Raw genomic sequence first — 13,406 nt, forward strand, 5'->3', positions numbered from 1 at the left:
CAGATTGGATAAGCGCATTCAATCCCCCCAAAAAGCAGGCAAACGAAGCCTCTTATTTACTGGTTGATTGTACCGGCATATGTGTGACTCGTGTGAGTCATGCCATAATGATGATCTATTTACAAGGTTCGAAGACAACGGACGTACCTAGCTCGTTCGCATTCCTTTTTGGGTTGATGTTGATGACATAATGCCGAAGGTATGAAGGATGTATGCCTCCGAAGATGAATGACTAATCCTGATCTCTCAACCTGATCTGACGTGCTAAATCGAGTAGTTGTTGTTGCAGTAGTAGTACTTAGTAGTAGAAGTAGTGCTGCAACTACTACTACTACTGCTACTACTATTACTCGAGTGTACGGACAATCGTCGTCATTGCATCACCAATTGCATCCACGAGTGTGGTGAGTTGTACATTGGGGATTGCGATCCTCCATCCAGCTTTTGGGTGACTTAGAAATTGGCATAGGGCCAAAATCGCAGGTTCCTCGCTTTCCAATCAGGGTGACCATTCCAAGCATCGAAGAGTGCTTTACTTCCGAGGTCAGATCCGAGGGGAATGCACGGTCAGTTTGCAAACTTCCTGAACGGGGAATTTTCCACTCACTCAAGGCTGCATACAATGAGTTGGCCAACAGCAGAGGATGGATGGATAACCTTGCTTGCATTGGGTGTAAAAAAGCTGCCAATTCGAGCTCGACGGTCCATCCTCGAATCCTGATGCTCTTTTCGGCTCGTTAAAGACTCGTAGTACACGGAAGCCTAACAAGGCCCATACAACCTCTTCAAAGTCCGCGCTGTGGCGTAATATCACACGCATTGGATGGACGCAACCACCACAATCCGGAATCATTGGACCAAGAAAGAGTAGGTCCTGGTGTTCTTTGGCGAATTGAGTTCCACACACAGGAGGCGCACGTTTCGGCTCAGGAATGCGTCGCATACGTACATGTTAGCAGCCTCACATTTGGTGGTGACACCAATGCCTATATATCGCGATCCATTACCTCCCTTCCTTCTAGTGGCTTCATTCCATGCCTTGGATCCCAGCTCGTTTTTGGGACCTGAACGGACGTGAATGATTATCAAGAAATCGCCCTCAGGATGACGTGAAACTATTTTGGGCAAAACTGGCCAGGCATCTCGAAATCTCAAATCCCCACTTATTCCCTTTCTTTCATGGTCATTCATAAGCACACCCACGTACGTGTGTGTATGCTCTCTCTGAAATTCATTGACCCTCAAATAAAACTATTCTCCCTAAACTTCGAAAGCCTCCAGACCAATCATAAACTCTCATTTCAAACGTTTAAAGAAGTTCGGTTATGAAACAAAAATGGATCGAGCTCATGTATGGCCTCATAGGTTCGGCTGCTCTGTACATGGACCCAAAGGCACGAACGGCACAGTAGCAAAGAAACGAGAGATAGCTGGAGAAGCAGGGATGAGAACTATTGCTCCGTGAGTTCCCCCACCTGGGTTCCCAATGCTCTGGAACATCGTGATGCGAGGTTCCAGTTCTAGCCAGCTAATATTCATGCTCCTCTCTCGCTTACTTAGGTGGGTGTTTTCTCTCAAAGCTTTCTCCCCCCCCCTCCCCTTTCCTCCTCGTCACCTGAAGTCTGAAGTAAAAGGTGCAATTTCCTCAGCCCATTCTAGGTTATTTCTGAGGGCAGGCCTCGGAAAGCTACCGGAGGATGAGGAGGATGGGGAGGACGAACGAAGGGGGACGGCTGACTCGTCGTGGTCGTGGTCTGTGTCTTGCTTTTCTTTCAACCTCGCACTTCTGCCCAACTGCAAAGCAGGGGAACTTGGCCTCGACAGAAAAAAGTGGAAAAATGGCGTTACACTGGAAAACGTCTATCCTGGATAGTCTTGAGTGGCTGTAAAAATCTCATGTACTTGCATTGTGATCCTTTTTTGAAACTCGTAGCTCTTTTGTGTTGTGATGTGTCCATCCCATTTGTTGTTCTCGAAGAAGAAGAAAACGAAGAAGCGAAGTCAACGGAGAGTCTCCAGAAATCCTCATCTTGATATCATTTGATCGGATTGTGAGGTGAGCCTTGGTTTTCTCGAACTAAGCTTCCACTCAGCATGAATCATGGCTTAAAGGCTTCGATCTCTATCTATCTATATGTATCTAGTTGCGAGGTAACAATCAGTATCCAACTTTCATCATGGTGGTCAACGAAGATGATGTGATGAACATCATGGGTGGGATGGAAAACGCTGGTGGGATCAAACTGAACGATCATAAGCGGAAACTTAAGAACAGGTAAGGCGTTTGCCCTCATTGCAACACGAGCTATATTCTTTTTTTGAGGCTCTGGATGTGATTGTCATACAGTAGCCACAGAGGATCCGTTCTTTGACATGGTTTCCCTCTGGCTAAAGCTTGTGCTAATTTAATCCGTAACTCAATAATGAATTGGAGATCTATCAATGCTTTTATTCCACGATGAGAAAATTCTATTTCGAGTATTTAGTTATCCTGAACAAGTCCCGTCACTTTTCCAATCCGTATTAAAGTTCGGTATATCCAATGTTTTGTCATGATTCAACTTGAACGACGTACTATAATCAAATTGTATTGTTTCTTTGCTTTTGAAACAGGTTTGAAATCAGCCGGAAACTTGGCCAAGGCACCTATGGGAAAGTCCAATTAGGCATAAACAAAGAAACGGGGCAAGAGGTAAATAAATAATTACGAAGCTTATGAATCACGTTTACGACCCCCAAAGCTAGGCACGAAAAAGACTCGAGATTCCCATTTCTGTAACATGTTTTTGCAGGTGGCTATTAAGACGATCAAAAAATCCAAGATTGAAACGGAAGCTGATCTGGTGCGAATTCGGCGGGAAATTCAAATCATGTCATCCGTCCAACATCCTAATATCATTCACATCTATGAAGGTAGGTCCAGATGTAGTGACCTATTAATTGTATCAATGACGAGGCGAATTGACCCAATTACCCTATTGGCTATCTAGTCTTTGAAAACAAGGAGAAAATGATTCTTGTCATGGAGATCGCAGCCGGGGGAGAGTTGTACGATTATCTCAGTGATCGCAAATGTCTGGATGACAAAGAGGCTCGGCGAGTATTTCGTCAAATAGCCATGGCCACTTACTATTGTCATAAGAACAACATCTGTCACCGCGATCTGAAACTAGAAAATATCCTTTTGGATGAAAATGGTGGAGCCAAGGTGAGGGGTCTTGAATTTAGGGCCTAATTGTGGAGTTCGGAAGCAGTGCACTTTCTAATGGTTCATTATCTTCCATCCAGATTGCGGATTTTGGACTGTCAAATGTTTACGACGGGAAGACCCTTTTGAGCACGTTTTGTGGTAGTCCTTTGTACGCCTCACCAGAGATTGTTCGAGGTTGCCCTTATGTTGGACCAGAAGTGGATTGTTGGTAATTCCAAGAGCTGAGCATTTTTTCTCGTTTTCTTACCCATTATGCTGAACCCCGTTCTCTCATCCCAAAGGTCATTGGGAGTTTTGCTCTATACCCTGGTGTATGGGGCCATGCCGTTCGACGGGTCAAATTTCAAACGTTTGGTCAAGCAAATCACCACAGGAGACTATTATGAGCCTAAGAAACCAGCCAGTACGGCGCAATAAGTATGACTTTGAGCTCGAGCCATTTCAAATGTCGAGATTTTTCCAGGCGCATCGCATCTGATTCGAACCATGCTGACGGTCAACCCGGACAAAAGAGCTAATATATCGGACATTTGTGCTCATGATTGGGTCAATGATGGCTATCCTGAGTCGTGCCTTAAGGAGGCTGAACATTTGGCCAGTCTCACCCCTGTCAGATTGGATCTTCTCCTGTCTTTGGCACCTCCTTCCGACAAAGAAGAGGTCGTGGTTCAACAAGAAGAGGATGAACCACCCAATGTACGACATGCATGGCTTTGAACTTTGTTTTAGAAGCACTGTTATTCATTCATCTCCCATCTTATTTTAGGTTCCTACCATTAATGAGCCTGATGAAGGAGCCATGTTTATTGAGGAACTTCCTCCGGAATCCGAGGTTCCCAATGATTTGGAAGATGAACATAGTGAGGTCAGTGTGTCAGAGCCGCCCGATGAGGCGGCGAAACCAGTAGCCAAGAAACGGAAAGAAAAGACGAAAAGGAAGCTGAGAGAGACGCCCAGTATGCTGGATCCGAGTTTGACAGCCAAGAAGAGGGAACCTCAGACCCCCAATGGATCCCAACCGTTAGAGGCAATGGAAGTCTGTGATAATCAAAATGGCCCCAAGGACAGAGTGGCCTCGCCCAACCTCAACAAGCCGTCCGGGGCAAAAGATAAAGGAGCTGCCAAACCAAAGAAAAAGAAAGAGATCCTTGAAGGACAATCGGAGGCGGCAGTTCCACAGCCTTCATCTAAACCACAACAACCAAAAAAAGCACAGCATCCTCCGACGCCCCCTATAAGAACCGTCGGCAATGTCCAGAACAAGGCTTTTCAACCAAAGGACGCGAATAAGGCCCAAAGTGACGCAGTTCCACCCCTCGAACCTATGGTGAGACGGTCCTCTCAGAAAAGAAGCGCCAAGGATCATCATCAAGCGCCCAAGGCCGATCATGACACCGAACAAGCTCAGCAACCTCGCACGATGTTGGAAAGACCCAACACACCGAGGGGAAGAGCGCCAAGCCCGGAACTGGAAGAAACCAAAGCGAAACTTGACACTTTAGTGACACCCTTACCTCCTCCCAAAGTGCCCGAATCCAGCCAAATCAGTAACCCGGTGGCAAATGAGGCACGCAAATTAGACAATGCTGGGAACCCAGGCCTTGATGAGCACACCTCACCGGAGGTGCCTCAAATGGAGGTTGTTACTTCAGCCCCAAACATGAAGAAACGAGTTGAGATGCCGGAATCTTCGCTTCCAGTCTCCCACAAGGTCCCTAAGCGAGATTCGCACCCCGCCAATCCTTCTCACATTCCAAATCAAAGCATTTCAATTCCAAAACCAACTCCAGACCCCCCAAAGCAACAAACATTGGCCGGCTCTCAAGATAATCCTCCTCCTTTAATCAATAAGGCCGTGCCCAAGATTGAGGGGCAAATGGATACCCATGCTTCAATGATGAATGGCCATACACTTAGTGGTGTTTCATCCGTTGAATCTGGTTCAGAGATACCTAGAGGGGAACCAAATACAACACCAACAATCGACACAAAACTAACACTTTTCACTGCTTCACCTAATGACTCAAAATCCACTTCGGCTCCTCTCCCGAAGACAATACCCTTTGAGCAATCTGACAATGGGTCCCCTACACGAAAAGACGGTGAACAAAGGGGACTCATTAATTCTGTCCCCAAGCCCTATATTGTAGAATCATCCCAACCTATTGAGAGACCCGTTTCACCACAAGTGCCGAAACTACTCGAGCCTTCTGACCCGGTCACAAGTGCGACCTCAGGGAGCCGCAAAGAGCGCTCTCCCGATTCAGTTGGCTCTGCTGTGTCCCTTTCCTCTTCAGGATCCAACCATTCCATTCCGACCAAAACAGAAACAACCCCCAATGGGACTGAAATTAAGATCCCAAACCCGACATTGGCCGAAAATAGAGATTCCAAGGTCATCAAGGCTGCCGCCTTTTGGAATAACTACATAGGTGAGGTGATCTCCAAGGCCAAACCTCCTGACAAAGAGGCCGTCAGAACCTTAGACAAGCCCAAGAAGATTGTCAGTGCGGGTGTTGGAAGCCGAGGATTACATGATTTGAAAAATCGCTACGAAAATCCAAAACCCAAGAAAATTGAAGAAGATAAATTGGCCATCAATCGTAGGAACTCGAAAAAGCTTAACTTGGAGGGCTGCTCTCCAGGTTTGAAGGTCAACGACGCGAAGAGCGTCTTTGAGACCAAAAGTCAACCACCTCCTACACCATCCTTGTTTAGGAGGAATAGTGTCAATTCGACGTCGAGCTCCGGATCTGGGTCTGGGTCCAAATGGCGGCCCAAAAAAGACAACGAACGGCAGGACGAGAAAGGGTCCCTACCTTTTGGGACCAAGCAAGCCAACACCGCCCCCAGGACTCAGAAGCCTTCTCTTGGCAAAGAGCCTGCTCCCAATTTCAACCCTTTGAACATTCCATCTCAAATTAAGCCCAAGAAACCTCCAAATGGGGCCAACTCAGCCCCCATTCCAACAATTACCCAAAGTCGGTCCATGGACGACCAGACCAAAGGAATGAGAGAGGAAGCAAAGGGTAATGAGAATAAGAGAAACAGTACCATTGAGGACTCAAGTAACATTGAGTCAGCAATGCTGAGCAAAGCCAATGAAAGTTTAGCAGCCTCCTCTCGCACTCGGCCTATGAGCCCAAGGACCCCGAGTCCCAAGGCAACAACAAGTCCCAAGGCGGTAATAAGCCCAAAGGCGGCAACAAGTCCCAAACCAAAATCTAAAAATGAAGAAGTTGGCTCAGTTAAATACGAGAAAAACAAAGAGCAGACAGTTCTCCCTGAGGCTCCTAAGAAAGAAGGTGAGATTATGTTCATTGCGCAAACGAGCCATGTCGAAGTCAGACCCAATTCGAACGTGGATCAGAAAAGGCCTGCAGAGCTTACTCCTGTGGAGACTGAAAAGCCTCTTCCTTCAAGATCCCATCACATACCCAAGCAAGACTCCATCAAGTCGCAAGATTCGGTGGAGGATCAGGAGCGCGAATCCAAACTGGTGGTTGTCGGTCAATTGACCAGGGAACTGTTCAACGCGGATCCTGTCAAATTCAAGAAATCAGTTCCATCAAAACCAGAGGAAGCCCCCGTGACCAAAATACTCATGCCTGAGGGCTTCAAGTCCGTGTCGTCACCTGGTTCCCCTGCCTCTCACGTTACATCGCCAACACAGAAGAGTCCACCCGTGGTGACACTGCCAGTGGTTAAGATCTCTTTTAAGCCTGAAGCCAAGAAAACTAGTCCACAACCGGAAGTGAAATCTCTCACCAAGAAAGTAACGCCCAAGGAGGTGTCCATGGAAATGCCAAAATCATTGCCGCCCCAAGATACTAATGCAGCCCCACACACGAAGATTCAAGAGAATGGCATTGACATTCCAACGGCGCCAATTGCTCCACTGATGCAAACCCAAGCTGAGGTGAGCAAACCAGGAATTCCCAAGACAAAAACTATCGAACCTGAACTGAAACCCGGTGAAACCGAAAACAAGCTTGAGGCCGTGAAGAGTTCATTAAAGAAAATCCCACATGCTCCAGCTAAAAACAAAAAGAGCCCGGAGGAAGAGGAAGAGGGGATGACTTTGGATGTCATTATTTCGCCGCCTATGGAGAGGAAAGTGTTCAATGACAAGTCAGGAAAGGAAGCTCATACTGGAACAGATACTAATTCTAGACCTTCCTGGAAACAAAGTCCTAATGAGACTTCCAGCTATCAGCCATCCATTTCAAATGAGACCCCGGCCTCTTCGTCACGAGTCAACACCAATAGTGATCCATCATCCATGGCCGGACAAAAGTCGGGCAAAGAATGGAAGCGAAATAGTTCTCCTGTATTGGCCAGACCTGAGGCGACTGTTCAAGCAGGAGAGCGCATCATTCCAATACAAATTCAAGGCGCGGGTTCTTCACGGACTGAGCCCGAGAGCAAGCCTCCAAAGTCCCAATCTGTCCCAATTAGGGTCGTTAGTAAGGGAATCAGCAAGCCTGATCCAGGGGTGGAAGATCAGGATGAGGCGCTCGAAAAACATGATCAATTTCACGGGGGTGGACTCTCTAGGAATCGTTGGGGCAGTAAGAAGAAGAGGATGAGTTCGGCTTATAGTGATTCAAGTATGTCAGATGACGACTCCTCTTTCGGGGTAGTTCCCTTAAGTGGTCTCCAAAAGTATTCTTCCATGGGCAAGCATGGGCCTTTTGGGGAAGACTTCCAACTGAAGCGAACTCGCCCCCCTTTCACCATGCAAAGAGCCGAGAGCTTTTCTTCTGAGGGTGAGGATGACTTTGACGACGATGGCATGAGGGAGATCACGGCGGAAAATTTGTTTTCAACCTTATTGAACCGAGTCAAGAGCCTGACGAAGCGGATTCACGATGAGCATGATCACCACGTGGCTTGGCAGCACACCAATCGTCTCATGAATTCCAGCCTCAACCCTGGACGCACTCACGCTCGTTTGGAACGATCGGCGCTGCGAAACTCGCAGAAACGAAGCGGGGCCAATACCCCCATCAACTTCTCCCGACAATCTTCCCTGCGCGATGATGGGACCTCCTCACTACGTTCCATGGACTCGTCCACTCTCGGGCAAACAGATTCGCCTTCTTCCACCTTGGGATCATCTCGTAACATGTTTAGAGGTACACCTCGTAATACCTTAAATGACCTTCATCCATCTTCCACGTTGAGCAAAGAGATAGGAGAGACCACAGGTAATCTGTTTGGAAAAAGGTATGATGAAGGTGACAATGACATAAGTGGTAGCATATCCATCACCAGCAAGCAAAGACTAAGACCTGGCTACCTCCCACCACCCCATATTCCTCCATATAACCACTCTGGTATATCCTATCCCTCTTCTGATCCCTCAGCAAGATTAATTCCAATTCGCGTGGTTGGGAACGAGACGACTTCATCTAAGGCAGTAGCCGCACCAACAATAACGACATCCACTGGATCATTTTCGAGAACTGACAATCAAGGAGCAGGACCAACTGCCAGTGTCTATATGACTCCTATGAAGCCATATTCTCCGACCTATCAGAGTAACTCCATGCCAGAGAGTTCCACAATCGGCAGCAATGAACCCCGAGAGGCGGCCAAGAGACCCTCGGAATTCATCAAGACGGAGGCCAAGACTGAATCTCAAACTCCTCGTTTTGTACCCCGGCGAGGTGAGGCAGTGAAGAGCCCTCAATTTTCGTCCATCATTGAACCTCAGTATAGCAAGTCTTTGGAGCATCGCGTATCATCACCCAAACCCTATTTGCCGTCTGGATCCATTCCAGATGTGGTTCGACCAGAAACACCCAAATCCCCCCCGGCCACAATGAGGACCTTACCCTCTGAAGGTCAGTCCCTTCACAGAGCACTAACCCTAAAACAACAATTGTCGGCGTCTCTTCCAAATCATCGGCCCAAAGGCTTGAATCAAGCCTTGACCTCGGCCTCAACCCATACACATTCCACACCCTCTCAGATCAGGCCCTCTACCCCATCTGTTTACCGACCAGTATCATTCCAGGGCTACACTTCGCCCATCCCCACCCTCTCAAGTAGCCCACCGGTTATGGTCTCCCCTCCCATTTCACCTCCCCCGATGTCGCCACTACCATTTGAGCCACCCAAATCGGTCACTTCTCATCGGCCCATTCAGCCCTACCCTCCCCCGCCCACTTCCCCAAGCCAAGTGACTTCAGTCAGCAACGCTTTGACAGCGAGTCAAAAGTCAAGGCGTCAAATTTTGCCCTATGGAGGCGCCAAAAGTGATGGATTACTAAACCAGCATGCTTTTGTTACGTGTAATATCATTGCTGCTGCTGCGGACAAACGGAAGCGAGATTCATCTCGGTCTACCACTTCAGAGATCCTTCCACTGGAAAAGGTGAATGCACCTTAGAATATCTCTCATCTTCATCATGCTTTTATTCTGTACCGCTCCATCCCTTGCTCAATGTCTCTCATGTGTGTGATGATGCCTTGCATAATATGCTTAACAACAATCAATTTGACATCTTATCAGCCAATAACTTCTCATCATCTTCACACTGCATGAAGCTACTAACAAGTAAAAAAGCTGAACCCGCCGCTTGCATTTCCGTTTGAAAGGCGTTGCTAGTGGCAACTCCATTTTTCTGTACTCACTCACTTGCATGCGTTATCGCTTTTTTCATCTGCCCTTACAGGTGTTGGAACACTCCCCTCGTCAATCTCCGCCCACTCATCTGCCCTCCCCCCCACCCCTGAAATAGGGAACCAAGTGTTGCGGCACAAGAAGGCGGTGGAGAAGAAGAGATTGGAGCATTTGCACAGGCAGTTTTCTTCCGAACTCCAAGATTTGGAGCAAGACATCTTACAAGCATCCTTGAACAAATTGAAACGAGAGGCCACGGAACGCTCTGGCGACGTGAGCGAAATCTCAGATGGCTACATGTCCCCCGTCGATGACACGGAGTCCGTCAACTCGGAGATATTTGGCATTCCCGAGACAGTCAGGGAGTTTGACGAACGACCCATCGGAGATCGCTTCCGAAAGACGAGTCGTGGTCTCTCAAGATTGGACGAGGACAGCGAATTGGCTTCCCTGGCTCCATCGCAAGCTGGCTCGGGTTCCAGCGGCACTCGCGCTCGTCCGATCGCCAGAAGAAGTATTTCTAGAGAGCTCTTTGAAGACCCGCACAAGTCATCGGCTCGGCCAGTGGCCAGAAGGAGCATATCGCGAGAACTCTTTGACGTCAACTTCGCCCCTTCTTCCAACTCCAATCCCCGTTCCAAGCGTGACGACATCGAGGCCTTTAAGCAGCACATCAAAGCTCGAGAGCGTAGCATGACCAGAGAGCTGGATGCCTTTGCCACGGATATGGGCTTTGTGCCTCCTTCGTCCATGATGAATCAAGATCGAAACCGCTCGGTCTCAATGAGCCGACAATCATTGGCAGACAAGCTAAGGGAGGAGTCGGCACTTCGATTGCCTTCCAGGCCCACCCTTACGTCTCATGGGCGTTCCTTAACTCAAAATGACATGGGACCCGCTTTGGATCGTTTCAATTCGATGGGCATGGACGAAGACCCGTTTCCCCGGAGACGCACCTCCGTGACTGGCGGAGCGAGACTGCCCAATTTGGAAGAGAGGGGCAGAAGTGATTGGAGAAGGATTTCGGTTCCAGAGCGGGGAAAAGATTTCAAGAGCTTACCTCGACGTTACGAAAGGTGAGTGTCCTGCCATTTTTGAGAGTATTTCTTTCATCTTCGTTAACGGTGGACAGGAGAAAGAGACGCGATTGACGATGATGGATGATTGTACAACCTCACTGAAATCTTGCAGGATTTAAGCCGTCTATGCGGACCTTCCTTGAACCAGGTCTCATCCGAGCATTTAAGGTTTGTCGACTGATCTTGCGTCGATCGTCTGTCGTTCAGTTAGACACCCAAAAGACAGGAATAACACCCTTTGGTTTTCTCTTAACCAATAAGGAAAAACACGATAAATATATTCCTCTCCAAACATAAGCTATCATACGTTCATCACATGTGTCCACATCCCCAACCAGCAGCACTGATATTCAACACGACTTGATTTTGGTTTGTGTCTCATTTTTGTCGTTCCACCGATCACTATTGACTAATTCATGTCCAAAGACGTATTCCGCCCGGAGCCAAAGAATGACATTCCATACACTTGTGTCGTCAGATAATGGACCTTTTAGTCAAGCCATCACTCTTAAAATCAATGATCGGGCTCCAAGACACTCGCCTCAAAGAGGGGCTAATCCACGTTCCACGTGCAGTCATATCATGAAACAAGTCGAATGCAAGTCTTTTCGTTTGCAGATCTGAGTCCTCGAAGTTACCGACGCCGCCTTCGTTACTGAACCAGGACAATCGATTGTACGGCTCCTCAACGTCGTTGTCTTCCTTACATCATCCTCCCAATACCGGCGGTTATTCAACCCAGCCTCGAAATTGGTACCGTTCGTCCACGAGTCTCGAGCCCAGTACGAGTTCCTCTTTGGGAACAAACCCCAATGGCCGAGCCTCCTCTTCCTCCTCTACTTCCTACTACAACCCCATCGATAGCTACGCCACGCTGAGACGCCGACCTAGTGAGGCCAGAAACGAGTTCCGGGCCAAAAGCATGGCCTTCAACTGAGATGTGCGGAGGAAATACTTGTAATTGTGTAAATGCATGCCATCCATCATCTTCTGAATAAGGAATAAAATGACTTACTTGCAGCATCGCGCCTTAGTATTGACTTACAAGAGAAATATTCGGTATGGAGATGCCCCATCTCAATCAAATTGCATATGGCAGCGTCAAACTTAAAGTGACCTAATCGATAAGCACTATGAAACGGCTTTTCATAATATAAACCAATATGAAAATACTATTATTAATGTTTTAATATAGGTCAAGGTCAAAACCAACTATGCAATGCACTTTAAAGTGATGCATTACACTTCTGCTACGTTAAGGCGTTAAAGCTACTCGTATTGATTTTGGATAGAATATTGCACAACAAATACTCATAAATTTTATCATTCATTTAAAAAAGATTTCATGACAAGATTTCCAAAGCTCACTTTATGTCTAGTTTGAGGTGGCAGTTACCTGCCTCAAGACATATTTCCAGTTCAGAGCCCAGCTTTTAAAGCCAAGGAGTGAATTTTAGATCCAAAGAAGATCTCTTTTTGCTTTTCTCGATCTACAAGTCACTCCTTCACTTTAAAAAATTGGGCTCAGTTCCCCACTCTGACCTTTCTCAAAAAACGCTTAGACGATAAAGGAAAAACGGAGAACCAATCTGCTACCGGGCCATAACACTGCATTTTAAAATTTATTGAATTTTACTCCGACCTCAGCAACCCGATTATCATATTTTGACAAATATTCCAAGTTTGCGAAAAATATGCAAGGACAAGCTTCTGCTTACATTTTGAATAAGTTTCCAACAGAAAGGACTGTTTTGCCTTAGAAATTGCTTTATCAACGTGTCTGATGTGGTTTAAGATTGCTTAATGGTGCATCAATTGGGCCGACCGTAAATGAATTTGTTAACTAATTAATCCAATTAGCAACGAATGAATATTGAATGACTTTTGAATCAGGAGCTTCTACATGGTTTTAAAAATGCAGGTTTCTCCCATTGAGCTTAAACGAGCTAAACCGAAAGCAATTTTGGTCTCACGTGCCACATAATAATCGTTCCTTAAGTATAAAGTACGTTTCATGACGCGGAATACCTTCAAAGTGAGACACTGGCGGGTAACTCAAATGCCTTTTGACCTTGGGCCTTCACTTTTTTGGCGTGCAATAACTCGATTATGATCTAGATCAGGCCAGGTTTGCAATTTGCTCAGACTATAAGTAAGTCGTGTGTTTCTGCACGACACCGTATCAGAAACCTCAGGCCATTCTTCGCGATGGGCACTTCAACGTGAATGGATGAAATCGGATGATGAGGCCAGACAAAGTGATCATTCATCCTTTGAATAATCAAAGCACAGATACTCTGTCTCAATCGTAAATTGCATGGGTTGGAACCTTTCCAAAGTTCTGACACTTCACAAGATGTTCTTTGCAATGGTTTCAGATGATGAGTTCAAATGAAAGTTAAAGGCTGATCTGGGCTGTTTCATCAATCGACAGAAAAATAACATAGGCAAATTTATGTTTCTGTCGTCATTGTACTTCAATAGG

The 13,406-nt window shown here is 46.8% G+C and overlaps 1 protein-coding gene across 5 annotated transcripts; it reads left to right on the forward strand.

Moving 5' to 3' along the window:
• Positions 1-1,808: 1,808 nt before the first annotated feature.
• Positions 1,809-11,941, forward strand: LOC131893167 (titin-like). Of its 5 annotated transcripts, XM_059243126.1 has the most exons (12): positions 1,809-2,056; positions 2,145-2,275; positions 2,614-2,692; positions 2,793-2,913; positions 2,991-3,208; positions 3,289-3,419; positions 3,493-3,614; positions 3,675-3,907; positions 3,978-8,349; positions 9,895-10,918; positions 11,034-11,089; positions 11,540-11,680. In XM_059243126.1, the coding sequence occupies exons 2-11, from the start codon at positions 2,178-2,180 to the stop codon at positions 11,038-11,040; spliced, it is 6,405 nt and encodes a 2,134-aa protein (XP_059099109.1). In that variant the 5' UTR covers positions 1,809-2,056; positions 2,145-2,177; the 3' UTR covers positions 11,041-11,089; positions 11,540-11,680. The 5 variants fall into 5 exon arrangements, with proteins under 5 accessions (XP_059099109.1, XP_059099106.1, XP_059099110.1 ...); XM_059243123.1 differs by lacking the exon at positions 11,034-11,089 and having other exon boundaries at positions 11,540-11,941; XM_059243127.1 differs by lacking the exons at positions 9,895-10,918; positions 11,034-11,089 and having other exon boundaries at positions 3,978-9,060; positions 11,540-11,729.
• The last annotated feature ends 1,465 nt before the right edge of the window (positions 11,942-13,406 follow it).

This window comes from Tigriopus californicus, chromosome 2, assembly GCF_007210705.1.
Source record: "Tigriopus californicus strain San Diego chromosome 2, Tcal_SD_v2.1, whole genome shotgun sequence".
Classification (NCBI taxonomy): Eukaryota; Metazoa; Arthropoda; class Copepoda; order Harpacticoida; family Harpacticidae; genus Tigriopus; species Tigriopus californicus.